Here is a 17,961-nt window from a genome sequence, read left to right as displayed (position 1 = left end):
AACAGCATGAATTTGTGTTAATTTTTAGCATAAGGGGACGAAAGATATAATTTATATATTAATGAACAGTTCTTTGGCAGCTATGTGTTAATCTTGATGGAAGTTTTGATCCAGAAATTCTTAAATTATAAACCTGGTTGCCAGTCTTTTCAAAATGGAATTGGGGGACGGGAGGGAAGAGGCAAATATAATTATTGACTTCTCCCACAAATCCAATATGTCCAGTAAAGGAACTTGGAATGAACCTTGCAGGCAGCTTCATTCTGTAACATCAAGCATAGATACGTATTGTCTGCTTTTAAGTCTTGGTTCCAACGTCCCGTATTTAAACACACAAAATTCGTTGAAATCTCAGGATGAGTTCAAACAGGGTCAAAATGCCATACAATAGAATCCAGATTTCACCCATGAGAAACCAAGAAAAAAAATCAATCCAGAGGATGAGAAGATGGTCTTCAGAGAACAGAAGCAATGATTGGTCCACACAAAGGTGAAAGTCACAAGAAGATTGATCTTACAGGGGGAAAACCAGGAAGCCAGAAAATGTGGAATACTGCCATCCGCCAACCAGGTTACCTTTCTCCAGCTTAAGGTAAACTTTATCTTCCTTGTCTAGGTAGAGTAGGACTCCATTTGTGGCAGCTTCACGAGTGACATCTTTGTCCCCAGCAAAAGCTGAAATGACTGGTTTCCCGTTTAGCATCAAGTTCACCTGCCAAAAACCGAAAAGAAAAAGTCTAAGAAACCTCAAGTTAAGACATAGCCATCCCATACTACTAATGTTGATGGAAAAAGTCCTTAGAAGGCCAGCGCAGTCTACAGGCTATTTGCCAATTTCACATCTTTTCAGAAGAAGCAAGAATAAACAGTTAGGTAAATTGAATGTTCCCTAACCATTCTGGCTTTGCAGAACGGTGGGGGATGGAGAAGTGATGGTTCTGCACAAGAAGCCAGCAAGTATGTGCATGCTCCATTTGTGCTAGCGATGGGCATGTGCGTCTGCCGTGGAAATGGAGTATGCACACATGTGCCCACCGTGTTTGTGGCTCGGTGCTTAAAAGTCTGATGAATAGTTTGGCAGTATAGAGTTTCCCAGAGGGGAAGCAGTAAATTCCATCAGAGGAAAGCCAAAATTAAGAGACTGGGCAGACATGAGCAAGATGGGGAAAAGGGGAAGAGTAGCCATACCCTAGAATCTCTTCTGAGAGCTAGTTTGGCCGAGTGGTTCAGGCACCAGGCTAGAAAGTGAGAAACCATCAGTTCAAGTACTTTCTTATCTGTCAAAGAGAGCTGGCTGATTTTGTGCCAGTCACTCTCTCTCAGCCCAACTTACCTCACAGGGTTGTTGTGGGCCAAATAGAAGGTGGAAAGTATGCTGGATATGTTCACCATCTTGAGTTATTTGTTAAAGTAATAAAAGTGGGGTAGAAATATATAAAATAAATATTTCTAGTAGATTAGAAAGGGAATATGTTGGAACTCAATTGCCAGAATTCTCCAATCATGTGCTGGCAAGGAATTTTGGAACTACAATTTCAGCACCTCTGAAGAGATCTTCAGAGAGCATCAACCCCTCATTTTAATCCTGAGTAACAAACATTCTCCTTTATCAGTTTAAATTCTTGCTGCATGAACATTTTCCCCAAAAATTCATTCTTTCATGGGTTTTTGAAGTTTGAAAAATTGCAAAACAATCCTCTTATTAATATGTTCATGAAATGCATAGATAAATTACACACACACACACACACATACATACATACATACACACAAACACATACACACACACACACATACACACACACACATATTAGGGATGCAGTGGTTCAGTGTGTTAGGATGCTGAGCTTGTCGATCAGAAGGTCAGCAGTTTGGCGGGTTGAATCCCGAGTGCCGCATAACAGAGTGAGCGCCTGTTACTCGTCCCAGCTTCTGCCAACCTAGCAGTTTGAAAGTACGTAAAAATGCAAGTAGAAAAATAGGGACCACTACGGTGGGAAGGTAACAGCGTTCCGTGCGCCTTTGGTGTCTAGTCATGCCAGCCACATGACCACGGAGACGTCCTCGGACAAGCGCTGGCTCTTCGGCTTTGAAACGGAGATGAGCACCGGCCCCTAGAGTCGGAAATGACTAAATGACTAGCACGCGTGTGCAGGGGAATCTTTACTTACATATATATATATATGTGTGTGTGTGTGTGTGTGTGTGTGTGCAATCAGCCCAGGTTCGAATTTCAGAAGGGTATGGCTGACTGATGAGAACCAATGAGTTTGAAATGGCCATATTAGTATCCCTAATTCTTTGTTAGCAATCCAAAAAATTTACACAAATATGAGCTGTCACTGTTGTGACTACAGCCTGTGGATGGCCTTGGGTTAGGCTGAAACAGGCAATAGGATTTGTCCCATGTTTGGGGCCTAGCAAGGTATTCTAAAATACTTAACAAACACTTAACACATATCTCCCTTGCCTCTCAGCTAACAAAGCGAGAAAGAGCCTGTGGCCTAAAGGTTAGAACAATTGCCTTATGTGCAATCGGCCCAGGTTCGAATCTCAGAAGGGTGTGGCTGACTGATGAGAACAAATGAGTTTGAAATGTCCTTATTAGTCTCTTTTTAATTCTTTGCTAGCAATCCAAAAAATTTACACACACACACACACACACACACACACACACACACACACACACACACACACTTTGCTATAAATTGCATATAAAGATAATGCAGGGAAAAGTTTCCTCAGTAGAATGTAACACATACATACATACAAGTCTAAAATTAAAATATATCTATCTGTTTTATTTGTCATTTGTTTGGTTGTACATGTTTTCACACACACACACACAGTAGATATCTTTATTTAATCAAAGATCATTAATGCAGTGAAAATCAATAGAAGACAATTCATAGATAAACCATAGCAAATCTGCTTTAGGAAGCCACAAAGTCCCCCAGTTTTGGAAGAAAAAAAATAACTTCTGTCAGTGACCCATAAATAGGTTTAGCATATTCTGGAAATTCAGCCAAAATAATTTGTAAAACTTAGTCTTAGTGTATTGTGTAAGCATAGCTGACTGAATTTAATTTTACAAACTATAGCCAAGTAAACCAGAACTTAGAAAAAATTTAAATCACAGAATTATGCATGTGGCTCCTTTATTTTTAATAGCCCTTTGTCTATTATTCTTTGTTTTACTCTGGACTTTATATTTTTCATGTATTTATTCTTTTTTTTTAGATTTGTTGTACACTACCCAGAATTGCACTGGCCAGAGTTGCTTGCTTCAAAGATGGGTGGCTATATAAATTGGAGGAAAGGAAAGGAAAGGAAAGGAAAGGAAAGGAAAGGAAAGGAAAGGAAAGGAAAGGAAAGGAAAGGAAAGGAAAGGAAAGGAAAGGAAAGGAAAGGAAAGGAAAGGAAAGGAAAGGAAAGGAAAGGAAAGGGGGAAAGAGAAGAAAGAAAGATCTAATGAGATCTAACGCTGTTTAGTTTTTTAAAATTCAACCAAAACCGACCAGGCACTGCGGTTTGCCAGCAATAGTTGAACTGATAGACTTGATGTAAATCAGTTTCTTATGTTCTGAATTACCAAAGGAAAATAAACTTAAAATACCTTAAGAATCAATTACCTTAGTAAATCTTAAGCTAACTGGCCAAATACAAATTTATATCATTCCTAGAAGGTAAACAGCAGACATGCACATGCTCAACATAGAACTGGGCTCTTCCCAACTGTTGTAAATTTGATGAATTATTGTGTCTTGCTATACTAATTTTGCAAGCTTCTGTATTTATTTCCCAGAAATAAGTTTCATTTGGTTCAGTGGACCAACTGCCAAAGAAGCAAGCAGCAAGAGCAGCAGAGAAGATGATTTTTGATATAATCTTAAATTATTCCCAAATTGGGGACAAGTTGTTAGGATCACCGAATTTCCATGAAATAGTGAAATAGTAGCAAACAGAACATCCTGTTTCTGCAGGACAAAATCGCTCAGCACCGGTCTGGTTTGGACTCCGACTGGGTGGAATCCAGCGGAGTGGAAGGGGCAGGTCTCGGTTATACCATCTGGGGTGAGTTTGACCCTGTATTTTTGGATGATGTGGACAGGATTATGCACAGACTGAGCGCTACAACCTGTTTACTGGACCCATGTCCCTCCTGGCTAGTTTCAGCCGCCGGGGAGGTGACAGGGGGCTGGCTCCAGGCAGTTGTCAATGCTTCATTGACAGAGGGTGTCTTCCCCTCCACCTTAAAAGAGGCGGTGGTGAGGCCCCTCCTCAAGAAGCCTGCCTTGGACCCGGCCTCATTGAATAACTATCATCCTGTCTCCAACCTTCGCTTTGTAGCGAAGGTTGTTGAGAGTGTTGTGGCATGTCATCTTCCACAATTCCTGGATGAAGCGGACTATCTGGACCCATACCAGTCTGGTTTCAGACCCGGTTACAGCATGGAAATGGCATTGGTCACACTGGTAGATGATCTCTGGCGGGCCCGGGACAGGGGCTGTTCCTCTGTCCTGGTCCTACTTGACCTCTCAGCGGCTTTTGATACCATCGACCATGGTATCTTGCTGCAACGGCTCAAGAGGTTGGGAGTGGGAGGCACTGTTTTACAGTGGTTCTCCTCCTACCTCTCGGGCCGTTCGCAGTTTGTATTGGCAGGGGGGAAGAGATCCACCCCGAGGCCCCTTTCTTGTGGGGTGCCTCAGGGGTCGGTTCTCTCCCCCCTCCTGTTTAACATCTATATGAAGCCGCTGGGTGAGATCATTCGTGGTTTTGGGGTGAGGTATCACCAATATGCGGATGATACCCAGTTGTTCATCTCCACCCCAAACCAACCCAGTGATGCCCTTGAGGTGATGTCCCGGTGCCTGGAGGCAGTACGGGTCTGGATGGGAAGGAACAGGCTCAGGCTCAACCATTCCAAGACCGAGTGGCTGTGGATACCAGCATCTTGTATTGTCCAACATGTTCCATCTTTTTTGATGGGGGGAGGTATTGCCCCCCTCTGAAAGGGCTCGCAACTTAGGTGTCCTCCTGGATTCATAGCTTAATTTGGAAGAACATTTAACTGCTGTGACTAGGGGGGCCTTTGCACAGGTTCACCTGGTGCGCCAGTTACGCCCCTTTTTGGACTGAGATGCCCTATGCACGGTCACCCATGCCCTTGTCACCTGTCGCCTGGATTACTGTAACGCTCTCTACATGGGGCTGCCATTGAAGTACACCCAGAGGCTTCAGCTGGTGCAAAATGCGGCCGCGCGGGTATTTATGGGAGTTCCTCAATACTCCCATGTTACTCCACTCCTGCGCAAGCTTCATTGGCTTCCGGTTGTCCTCCGGGTGCAATTCAAGGTGCTAGTAATTACCTTTAAAGCCCTACATGGCTTAGGCCCGGGGTATTTGTGAGACCACCTGCTGCCATTGTCAACCTCCCATCACCTGGTTTGCTCCCACAGAGTCGGCCTCCTCAGAGTTCTGTCGGTAAAGCAATGCCAGCTGGCGACCCCTAGGGGGAGAGCCTTCTCTGTGGGCACGCTGACCCTCTGGAATGAGTTGCCTCCAGAGCTGTGGATGGCCCCTGACTTTCGATCCTTCCACCGTGTCCTGAAGACATGGATGTTCCAACAATCAGACCTGGACTGACTATGGTTTTAAATTTGGTTTTATGGGGTTAGATTACTATGTATTGAACATATCTACTGTTTAATTCTTTTTAAAATTTTGTATTTTCATGTTCTTTTTTAGTTTTTATTGTTGTGAGCTGCCCTGAGTCCTTAGGGAGAAGGGCAGCATATAAATATAATAAATCAATCAAATCAATCAATCCTAGGGAATTGGAAAACAGCCCAGAAAGTTCAAAAGAATCATATTTAATTTCAAATGGAGGCTTATTTTCATTTAAAAGGAGAAGTTTAGCTAGATGAAATATAAAAGGAACAGACAGAAATGTAAGACTGCTTCAGGGAGCTTAGAAAATATTTTAAAACAACATAACAGAAGTTCAAATGAAATACACAATACAGACTAGAAAAGACATACATCTTTTTGAAATGATGCCAATAGGTTAAAAAAAGGAAAGTATAAAAGGTGAGAAAGCTTTATTTTACAAAGTGGGAAAATGGGAAAATAAACCATTAAACAAACTGACATAACATACAGCATCAGTGGGCTATATAAAAAAGGAATTAGAGAAGCCAATGTCCATGACATGCAAACTAATAATAATGAATCTAAATTCATCAGATGACAATGAATACCTAATTCTGTCCTGCAATTTTTTCTAGTGAAAGTTACATCCATTTTTCGACTGTAGTCTTGGAATATTTGAGAATTTCTTTCCAATTTCTATATGTAGTACTTTAAGGTTTACATTACTGTGGAGGTGATAAATTCTTAATTATACAATTATATAAATAATGATAAAACTCTTAAATATAGGTAGGTCAATAAGGTTGATCCCCCTGTTTTGTACATTCTGCTATATAACAATAGCAATAGCTATAGCGCTTAGACCTATATACTGGTTCATAGTGCTTTACAGCACTCTCTAAGTCAGAGGTCCCCAACATTTGGGCACCAGGGACCGGTTCGGTGGAGAGAGGTTTTTCCACAGACCGGGGGGTGCGTGGTTTCATGTGCTGCCTGCATCCTGTGGATGGGGCTTTGCTTGTTTGTGCAGACTGGTTGCTGGCATGCCACGGCCCAGTACCGGTCCACAGACCGGGGATTATGGACCCCTGCTCTAAGTGGTTTATAGAGTCATCATATTGTCCCCAACAATCTGGGACTTCATTTTACCAACCTTGGAAGGATGGAAGGCTGAGTCAACCTTGAGGCGATTGGGATCGAACTCCTGGCAGTGGACAGAATTAGCCTGCAATACTGCATTCTAACCACTGCACTTAAAATCCACTAATTTGTGTTCTGCACTCTGGAATGACAGAGAGCACAACAAACTTTCTGTTTGACATTATTTCCTAGGCAGCAAAAGAAGCCAATGGGGCTGCAGAAAATAGTCCATCTCTTATTAAACCAGAAAGCAACCAAGGAGGTAAAAAAGGGGAAAGAATGGCACAAGTTTAACCCAGAATTGTCCTGACAGTGTCAGAGAGACCAGAGCTAAGAGTTGATAACGGATGATAGGAAAAACAGAAAGTTTTTTCTCAAATATGATCAAAGAGCCTTGGTGGAGCAGTGGGCTAATGCCTCCTTAAGTAACACCAGCTGCCTGCAATTAGTGCAGGTTCACATCCCACCAGGCTCAAGGTTGACTCAGCCTTCCATCCTTCCGAGGTAGGTAAAATGAGGACCCAGATTGTTGGGGGCAATAAGCTGACTTTGTAATAATGCCGCTTAGGGGGGGGGGTGAAAGCCCTAATAAGCAGGCATATACATAGAATGAAGGCTACTGCTAAGCTTGTAAGCCGCCCTGAGTCTTCGGAGAAGGACGGGATATAAATGGAATTAAAATTAAAAAAAATAAAACTCAAGGAAGAGAAATTAATCAATATACTAACTACTCAGCCAAAATGGAGAAATATTAAAAGATTACAAATAAGACAGAGCTACTTAATTCTTGTTGTCCCTTAAGTTGTCTTCAGCAGAAGATATGCTTTCTATCTGGGAACCAGGACAAGCAGGATGGAAAGACAGCAACAAAGTGTGAGACTAATAAAATATATATATACAGTATGGTGAGATCTGTTTACTTTGAATAAGTTTATAGACCCAAAACCAGCTGAAACTCATACTGAAAGAACTTGCTAATGGTCTCACTGAACCTCACATATTTGAGAAATCCTGATGAAAGGTGAAGTACCAAATGACAGGAGGAGGGCCAATATCTCTACTTTAATAATGCAGAAGGAAACACAAGAGTCAAGGCACTAGAAGGCACTTATCTGGGAAGACAATGAAGATGCTTATAGGGAAGAGGTGAAGGCTCTGGTGGACCGGTGCAATAAAAGTAACCTGGTTCTAAATGTTGATAAAACAAAGGAGATTTTAATTTTAATTTAATTTAATTATATTTTTATACCGCCCTTCTCCCGAAGGACTCAGGGCAGTGTACAGGGCAATAAATATGAAAAAGCGGAATACAAAAGTTAAAAAACGATTAAATATTTAGCCCAGTTTAAAACAGTATTAAAACATATTAAAACCCCAACCCTAACCCATCAGACCAGGTCAGAACTGCTCGAATAGATACGTTTTTAGATCACGCAGGAAGGAGCGGAGGTCAGGGGCCGTCCGGAGCTCAACCGGCAAGCGGTTCCATAGGTCTGGCATGCCCACAGAGAACGCCCTCCCCCTGGGGGCCACCAATCGGTATTCTTTGATCGGAATCATTGTAGATTTCAGAAAGAGCCAGCATAGTCATACTCCACTCAGTATCAAGGATGCAGCTGTAGAGGTGGTCAACAGTATTAAGCATCTGGGAGTGCAGATAACTAACAATCTGAATTGGTCTCTCCACTCATCATCCTTAGTGAAGCATGCAAACCAGCACCTGCATTTCCTGCATTGGATGAGGAGAGCACATCTTTCTCCTTCTGTTCTGGTCACTTTTTACAGAGGCATGATTGAAAGCATTTTAACAAACTGCATCACTGTCAGGTTTGGTGGTGCCTTAGAGAGAAAGTCCATACAGAGAGTGGTAAGAAGAGAAGATCATAGGAAGCTCGCTCCCGGGTATTCGGGATACTGCTTATAAGCCCTATGTGCTTAGAGCTCAAAGCATTGTTAGAGACCCCACACACCCACTTTATGGTCTGTTTCTGTTGCTCCCCTCTGGGAGGAGGTTTCGAAGTATTTCTAGCAGGACTACCCAATTCTGTAATAGCTTTTTCCCTGTGCCATCCATCTGGTAAACTCACAAGATTTGTTTTTCTCGCCATGCACATGTGTACATAACCCAAACTAGACTGTTGTTTCTCTGTGTCATATAATATAAGTGGGTATATGCATAATTCTGTATTTATTTATTTTTGTCATATTTATGTAATGTATATCAGAGGTGGTGACCCTTTGAGAGCTGAATGCAGTGAGATTTCATTTTAATGTATGCCAATCAGGGTACATTCGAAATGACAATAATGACAATTATTTTATTCTATTCTGTTATTCTAGAAACCAAACAATTTGATATCAAAATCTAAGATAATGCTGAAGAAGGTCATGAAGCATTGATTTTGAAAGCAAAACAGTAATCAAGAGAAGGTAAGATCAATTTTTTTGAAAAAAATTAAATTTAAAGAAGTGATGGAGGTAATAGTGCCCAACCATATGTGGGATCTGGAATTTACAGAGGAAGGATAACTTCCAAGCACATTTTAAGAAGAGGGAGCAGGAATGCAAGAAAGCACAGAGTTGGTCCTTTCCTAATTCGCTCAAGGAAACTGTTCACCAACTGCAGCAAACAATTGCATAGAGCACAGGTGTCAAACTCGCCATGTCACGTGACATGTTGTGACGTATCACGACTCTTTTTGCATTGCCGGCAATAGGGTGGGTGAGGCTTCAGTATGATGAAACTGGCCCAAGGGCTGGCAGTTTGACACCCCTGGAATAGAGACTTTATGTATTCTCCCAAAGTTTTGTTTCCTTTCTTCATGGATGTGTATCCCACCTTTCTGTTTATTCTAACTCTCAGAGCAATTCACTTCCATTAAAAAAAACAGACTGCAAAACCTAACCAAATTTAAAGCCAAACCACCATGAGAAATAATTGTTAGAAAAAAACAGTAGATCAAAGCTAAACAGAACATTTTACCATTTTCTTAAACATTGAGAGAAAGTGAGAGGCAATTGCTGAAAACCATACAGGAGAAGCCCCTTGTCTTCAGACTAAGCAGTCAAGCTTCTGGCAACGATGGCATATTCAAAAGAGCCTCTCACACTGTAATAACAAGGAGAAGCAAGCTCATAAATAAACATGCCCAAAGTCATTTAGAGCTTGAAAGGTCAACACCAGCATTTAAACTGGGCATTGTAATTGGTAGCCAAGAGACATTTTAGTATGCGTATTATAGGATTCCAGTATCTTGCACCAATCAACAACCAGCAGCTTGCCTGCTGCACTTTTGCACCAGTTGCAATTTCCAAACATTGGTAAATTCCCAGAAAACACCCTGCAGTAGTCAAGATAGAATATAATCAAGACATGGATAACTGTTGCTATATCCAATCAGTTCAAGAAGGACCATGCTGGCATAATTAGCAAAAATGGTGCAAAAGTGCTTCTCATCACAGCCATCACCTGCGTATCCAATGACAGTTGGACATCAAGGAGCATTTCCAGCTGTAAGCCTGCTCTTTCTGGTGTGTGATTTTCTCCTTATTAACAGAATCTCTATCTTATCTAGGTTTAATTTATTTACCCTTATTTTGCCTATTATTAAGATTAGGCAGTGATCTTGGGTTCTGATTCTTTCCATGATTCCAAGAATCTCTTTCTAAGCACATCTTTGATGGTAAGAACTGAGACTATTGTGAAACTGAGCATCGAAAGCCCAACTCTGATGGCCTGAAAAGATACCATGGTCAGTTATTTCAAAACTATCCAAGCGAACTAATAAAGCTTAATTTCTAGGACAAGTCATTTATAAGACATAAAAGCATATCCCCAAATGAAACCCTGAAATGGGTTCAGGAAAGCCTGTTTCATCCCCACATTTAATTTAATTTAATTTAATTTAATTTAATTTAATTTAATTTAATTTAATTTAATTTAATTTAATTTAATAATATTTCTATACTGCGCTTCTCCCTGAGGACTCAGGGCGGTTCACAGGGCGAAAGTAGAATACAAAATACAAACATTAAAAAGAAATTAAATAATTGCCCAGGTTTAAAACAATTACTATTCAATTATAAAACCCCAAAGATAAAATTAAGAATACAAAAAATAAAAAACCCCACCAATCCCCATCAGGCTAGGCCGGCTTGTACAAACAAAAACGTCTTGAGATCGCGACGAAAGGAGAAATAAGATCGCTTATTTAATGGAGAAGGCCACCCAACTTCAGAAGACTTTGGGTTGCATACAGCATTAAAAGTAATGGAAACCAAACAAAAATGAGAAAAGAACAATGTGCATCCTGAAATAAAACATTTGCCTGAAATCTAAAGGAGCTGGCATCCGCTTTAATGCAAAGCCTGGAGGAACAGCATATTTTTCAAAGACTTTTTAAAGATAATCAGAGAAGAGGTCATGCTACTATCTGGAGAAGTGCTTTGGGGAGATGCCAAAGGCAGCCAACATGACCAAGAAGTCATACTTCCCTGGACTTCTCAGGTCACATTGTTTGATCAACGCGCCCATTCTAGCTGATTGTACAGGATAGACATAGATAGGATCTCAGATAGTGAAATTCTATGGCAGGAAAACTTTATTGGTTGTGATCAGCATATTGATGTGTCTGGAGCTGTGAGGCGATTTTTTTTTCTCTGTCTCCTTATCCAGTCTATAAAATCATCTGCATTAAGATAGGGTCTCCAACATTTGCCATCAAACATTTGCAACCCTCCCAGGGGGCCTCTAATGAGCAAAGACCATTGGAGAAGCCAGATTTGCTTTATTGACCATGTGGTTCACTTAAGACTGCAGCAAAAGAGGCCTTAAAATCAGGTGTGATTTTCTTAACAACCACATCATTGAGCAACAGAAGTTTTCATCCCATTTGTGTCCATAAGTCAAGGACTACCTATAGATAGAATCACCCAATGGGATCTCAAGGAATTACCAATCCTTCACTAATGCTAGTTGCTCTTAATTATGCATTCTTTAGCAGATCCTTCTGAGGTTAATGAAGTTGCAATCCATCACTTCAATAAGTAGTTTCATGTAATCATTCCACTGAGGTGAAGTAGAGTAGGGAAGGCAGTATTTATAGAACCTCATTAGCCAAATTCGGCTAATGGACCATATCTCTGGGGGCCACTGCCCATGGAATATTTGTCTGCTACAGTTGTTATTACTATGTCAAATGTAATTATTTTTATAAGAAAAACACAAAATGATTCCAAAAATCAAAACATAGCAAAGCACTAAATGAATTCAATTGCATGGATCTGCCTAGGCATATAGAGAAAAGATGGCTAGACCCTCGGAATCATTATATTCCACAAATGTTATTTCCTTTGCTAAACAGCTAGGCAAATTCACTGCAGTAATTTTCCAGGTATTGCTGGAAAGAAAGATGAAGCCAATGGCATATGTAGTTTTAGGGAACTAAATATAACCCAGCATGAAGAAGTGGATGGGGCAAGAAAAAAGATGGACTGTATTCAGTAGAATTAAATACTATTCATAGGACTTTTCTCATTTTTAATTCTCATTCTCCTTTTTATTTTATTTTTTTAATTTTTAATTTCTCATTCTCCTTTTGTCACATTCAGAATTAGAATTGGTGGCAACCAACTCCAGGGTCTCTGATTGATTGATTGATTGATTGATTGATTGATTGATAAGCCTGCCCATCTCACTAACATGATTCTGGGCAGCTAGCACAAATTTAAAAACACAGTATAAAAATACATATCATATATGTATTTATACAAACAGAAAACTAAAGAATTTAGCAATCATTTTTTTTAAAAAACACACCCTTGTGAATATTTAAATATTTAAAGATTCATATGAGTTTTTATATGAGGGCTAATTTTCAGGTTGTATAAAGTCATCCTTCACTGGCTGAAGTGTGAGAATATTAATAATTGTAAGGAATTTGCTTGCATTGCTATTGCTTTCATGTTTGAAATCCTCATGTGCAAAGAACTATATACACCTCTTAGCTGTGACCAATAACAACACAATTTCAGGCACAGGGAGAGTAGTTGGAGTTGGACTGAGGGGAAACATGAGCATCTGTATGGTATGCTAATTGATCTTTTGAATACATATTTATTCAATCATCAGATAATCATCTGGAAAATTAACAAATCCCATTGCGTCCCTACATATGTTAAAATGGGTTCTATGATGATGCTGAGTCCCAGATTGGAGATTATATTCTATTAAATTTCTTGATTTGAACTAGAGTAAGGATGGGAAATGCTGTTTAACCCCTTCAGCCCCAGCTGGAAAATGCCTGCCCTGAACACTTGTTCTCTTGGCAAGGATATATATCATATTTCTGGGAGGAATTTGATCCTGTGACTCCTAAGGAAGTGGACAGGATTATGAGGAGGTTGAGCTCCTCCACATGCTTACTGGACCCGTGCCCTTCCTGGCTGGCATATGCAGCTCGAGAGGGGACACGAGGCTGGTTCCTGGCGGTCATCTCCGCTTCTCTGAGTGAGGGTCACTTCCCCACCGCCTTGAAGGAGGCGGTGGTGAGACCTCTCCTCAAGAAGCCCACCTTGGACCCATCCTCATTGAATAACTTTCGTCCAGTCTCCAATCTTCGCTTCCTTGCGAAGGTTGTTGAGAGCGTGGTGGCGCACCAACTCCCTCAGATCCTGGATGAAGCGGTTTATCTAGACCCGTACCAATCGGGCTTCAGGCCGGGCTACAGCACGGAGACGGCATTGGTCGCTCTGATAAATGATCTCTGGAGAGCCCGGGACAGGGGCCATTCCTCTGTCCTAGTGTTATTAGACCTCTCGGCGGCTTTCGATACCATCGACCATGGTATCTTGCTGCGACGCCTCAGGGGACTGGGAGTGGGAGGCACGGTTCTGCGTTGGTTCTCCTCCTTTCTCCAGGGTCGCTCGCAGTCGGTGCTGGCAGGGGGACAGAGGTCGACCCCGAGGCCTCTCGCTTGCAGAGTCCCTCAGGGGTCGGTCCTCTCGCCTCTCCTGTTCAACATCTACATGAAACCGCTGGGCGAGATCATTCGCAGCTTTGGAGTAGGGTACCATCAGTATGCTGATGACACCCAGCTTTTCATCTCAACTCCAAACAACATCAGTGATGCCCTCGACGTGATGTCCCGCTGCCTGAAAGCGGTCCGGGAATGGATGGGGAGGAACAGGCTTCAACTGAACCCGGACAAGACTGAATGGCTGTACGTACCGGCAAGCCAGGATACTCTGAACATCCCATCCCTTAACATCAGGGACAAGTTACTACGCCCTGTTGATAGGGCCCGCAACCTGGGTGTCCTCCTTGACTCGCAGCTCTCCCTGGAAGATCACATAGGAGCTGTGACCAAGGGGGCCTTCTCCCGGGTTCAGCTAGTTCGCCAATTACGGCCTTATCTGGACCTGGACGCCTTACGTACAGTCACCCATGCTCTTGTGACCTCTCGCCTAGACTACTGTAACGCTCTCTACATGGGGCTGCCCTTGAGATCCACTCGGAAGCTTCAACTGGTGCAAAGTGCAGCGGCATTATTTGATGATGAGCTGTCATAAGTTGACTAGTTCCTGTGGATAAGCCCTGAGCCGGGCCAAAACAGGAATGAAAGAGTTAATTAGCAAGGTCCATTCAAAAAGCCTTGACAAATACTTAAACATACATTTGCCTTGCCTTCCAGCTAATATAAGAGAGAAGGAACCCGTGGCTCAGGAGGTTAAAACACTGCCTGATATATAATCAGCCCGGGTTCGAATCTCAGATAAAGGGTATGACTAACTGATGAGAACATAAAGAGTTCGAAATGATCATCTTAGCCTCCCAAATTCTTTATTAGCAATTTGAATAATTTGAACAAATAATGAGCTGTCATAAGTTGACTAGTTCCTGTGGATAAGCCCTGAGCCGGGCCAAAACAGGAATGAAAGAGTTAATTAGCAAGGTCCATTCAAAAAGCCTTGACAAATACTTAAACATATATTTGCCTTGCCTTCCAGCTAATATAAGAGAGAAGGAACCCGTGGCTCAGGAGGTTAAAACACTGCCTGATATATAATCAGCCCGGGTTCGAATCTCAGATAAAGGGTATGACTAACTGATGAGAACATAAACAGTTCGAAATGATCATCTTAGCCTCCCAAATTCTTTATTAGCAATTTGAATAATTTGCACAAATAATGAGCTGTCATAAGTTGACTAGTTCCTGTGGATAAGCCCTGAGCCGGGCCAAAACAGGAATGAAAGAGTTAATTAGCAAGGTCCATTCAAAAGGCCTTGACAAATACTTAAACATACATTTGCCTTGCCTTCCAGCTAATATAAGAGAGAAGGAACCCGTAGCTCAGGAGGTTAAAACACTGCCTGATATATAATCAGCCCGGGTTCGAATCTCAGATAAAGGGTATGACTAACTGATGAGAACATAAAGAGTTCGAAATGATCATCTTAGCCTCCCAAATTCTTTATTAGCAAAGCACAAACTTCAGGAGTGAAAAAAAATAATTAAACTGGTTTACAGAATTGTATGTAGAGATTCCCAGTCATTCTAAAGGCTGTCATTTATTCTCCTAGCATTCAGTACTATAGAGTATAATAAGGACTGGGGAAGAAGGGTATTCAAAGTCCCAACTTTTTTTTTACAAGAGTTGTAAAGGAAAAAGGAGATAGAGATTTCATTGTGCTGTTTCAGCTGCTGTCTTTGAATTTATGCTGCTGATGTCTCAGGGATGCAATACCAGGGGGATGGAGGACTTCCCAGAGGTTCTATTTATTTTATTTATTTATTCAATTTTTATTCCACAGTTATTACTTTATTAGCAACTTAAGGTGTCAAAGATACTTAATACTCTTTCCTCCTCCTATTTTTCTCACAACAACAACCTTGTAAGGTGGGTTGAGCTGAGAGGATGACTGACACAAAGTCACCTATCTCACATGCATGCCTAAGATGGGACTAGAACACACAGACTTCCTAGTGATTGGTCCATTGTCACCCAGCTGTATTTACGCCTAAGGCAGGACTAGAACTTACAGCCTCCTAATGATTGGCTCCAAAGTCACACAGCAGGTTTCATGTCTAAGGCAAGACTAGATATTCAAAGTCTCCTGATTTCTAGACCAGCATCTTAACCACTACACCAAACTGGCTGTCATTTTTAAGCAATGCATTTTAAAGAATGCATGGGGGAAAGTATACAAATTCACAGTGAATCTCTATCCATGTCAGTTTACTCTAGGGGTCTTTAAACCTGGCCCTTTTATGACTTGTGGACTTCAACTCCCAGAATTCCTCAGCCAGCGTGGCTGAGGAATTCTGAGAGTTGAAGTCCACAAGTCATAAAAGGGCCAAGTTTGAAGACCCCCTGGTTTATTCTGTCCCCAACACATAGACCACCCTCTATCAATGCATGCTGCCCTTCATATTGATTCTTAATTTTGATTTTTTGAAAATGAGAAACTGGGAGTGATAAGGGCAATATATAAAAGGCCAGAGGAGAACTGTAGCCTCTGTCAATGTAGCCCTCAGATGCCTGCAAAAGCTCTTTCCAGACCCTGACACCCTCAGAGAAAAGTTAAGATTCAGCTTGAATATATAAAATATCTTTATTGCTGTCACACAAGTTTTAATGATAGAAAAGCATCATCGTCTACAAAACTAAGAGTCAAATTGTGTGTGTGTTTGTGTGTGTGTGTGTGTGTGTGTGTGTGTGCATGATTTCTAAATCCCAACTTTCTTTCTCCCATTGCAAAGGATAGAAGCCACCTTTTCCTCAAAATTGGTTGTTACAGCCACCTGCATAATATTTTCATAAAAGAATTCTCTATTCCCAGGCTTAATGCCTTGCTAACTTCAACTCTAACTGTCTCTGAGGCATAGGCTTCAGACTCATGAGCTCAGGCAATGCAGAAGCAGATTACAACGAAATTGCTCTCAAGCTATTGCAGTAATATATTCAGTGAAATGAAGATAGGCATTATAAGCCTAGAAGAGGCATGCTCTGTTGACCATTCATTTCCCCAGATGCCATTCCACCTCCTCATCTTGCTTTTTTTGTGTGTGGGAAAAAAGAGGCAGTTGGCTGCAGAAATATAAGGAGTTTAAAATTGAAGCCCACAACTAGTATTCAGTATCTCTTTCACTGTGATGTTTATCGTCTGCGAGGGTTTTGAAGTAGAAGTGAAAGAGGCTTTTAAACTTCCATCACACAAAAAAACTTCTAGCAATCCTTCAAAGTCTAATCATTGTCTTTATAACTTCATGGCTCCTGGAAAACAATGAACTACACATGAGTAACCAACAGAATAACAGAGTTGGAAGGGACCTTGGAGGTCTTCCAATCCAACTCCCTGCTGAAGCAACCAGAGGTCTTCAAACTTGGCCATTTTATGACTTGTGGAATTCTGGGAGTTGAAATCCACAAGTCATAAAAGGGCCAGGTTTGAAGACCCCTGCCCTATACCATTTCAGACAACTGTCTGTCCAGTCTCTTCTTAAACACCTTCAGTGATGGAGCACCCTCAACTTCTAGAGGCAAGTCCTTTTGGCCAAGGGCCAAAACAAACCAACTTCATGAACATGGTGTCATTCTGTGCCTTCTAAATATTCAAAAGTACATGATATCATCTTAGAAAACTGGCTTCCCATTTCAAAGAAAATGATCTGAAGTCCTAATGTTATTTTCTATAATAATTTCTGGTCCCTTGCCATAGATTTGTTATGACTCAACCCTACATATCTTTGCTTACAAATTCGTTCCTGAGAACATTTATCACAATCCAATGACATTTCATATAAAATTGTTATACCACCACAGTTATGCCAAATATGTCCTGTCCATTTCTGGCCCTAGTTCAAAGCTTTGGTGCTAACTTTAAATACTATGATTATTTAGGGCCAATAAAGCTAAAGGAATGTTCCATACATACATACATACATACATACATACATACATATATTCCCTCAAGCACTTTGGAGAAACTATTGGAATAATTCTTGTCGGTGAAACAAGGCCAATGACTACAAGCTAGAATTTCTTCTAAGCTATGGCATTTCCTGTCTTGAATACCACCCATCCCAGGAAATTTGCCTGACAGTTCACTGATCTTCCTATAATACCAGCTAAAGATCTACCTCTTTTCAATGGCATTTCAGACTC

At 41.2% G+C, this 17,961-nt stretch overlaps 1 protein-coding gene across 1 annotated transcript in view; it reads right to left on the bottom strand.

Moving 5' to 3' along the window:
- Positions 1–514: 514 nt before the first annotated feature.
- CBLN4 (cerebellin 4 precursor) overlaps positions 515–17,961 on the bottom strand; it is a gene marked incomplete at both ends in the record, with an annotated part of 28,906 nt that continues 11,459 nt past the window's right edge. The window contains one exon of the mRNA XM_083357451.1: positions 515–712. Coding sequence (XP_083213577.1) covers positions 515–712 — 198 coding nt within the window. The remainder of the gene's footprint in view (positions 713–17,961) is intronic.

This window comes from Vipera ursinii (genome assembly GCF_947247035.1).
Source record: "Vipera ursinii genome assembly, chromosome: 3".
Taxonomy (NCBI): Eukaryota; Metazoa; Chordata; class Lepidosauria; order Squamata; family Viperidae; genus Vipera; species Vipera ursinii.
The sequence above is the reverse complement of the archived record's forward strand: the minus strand, read 5'-3'. Positions and strand labels throughout refer to the sequence as shown.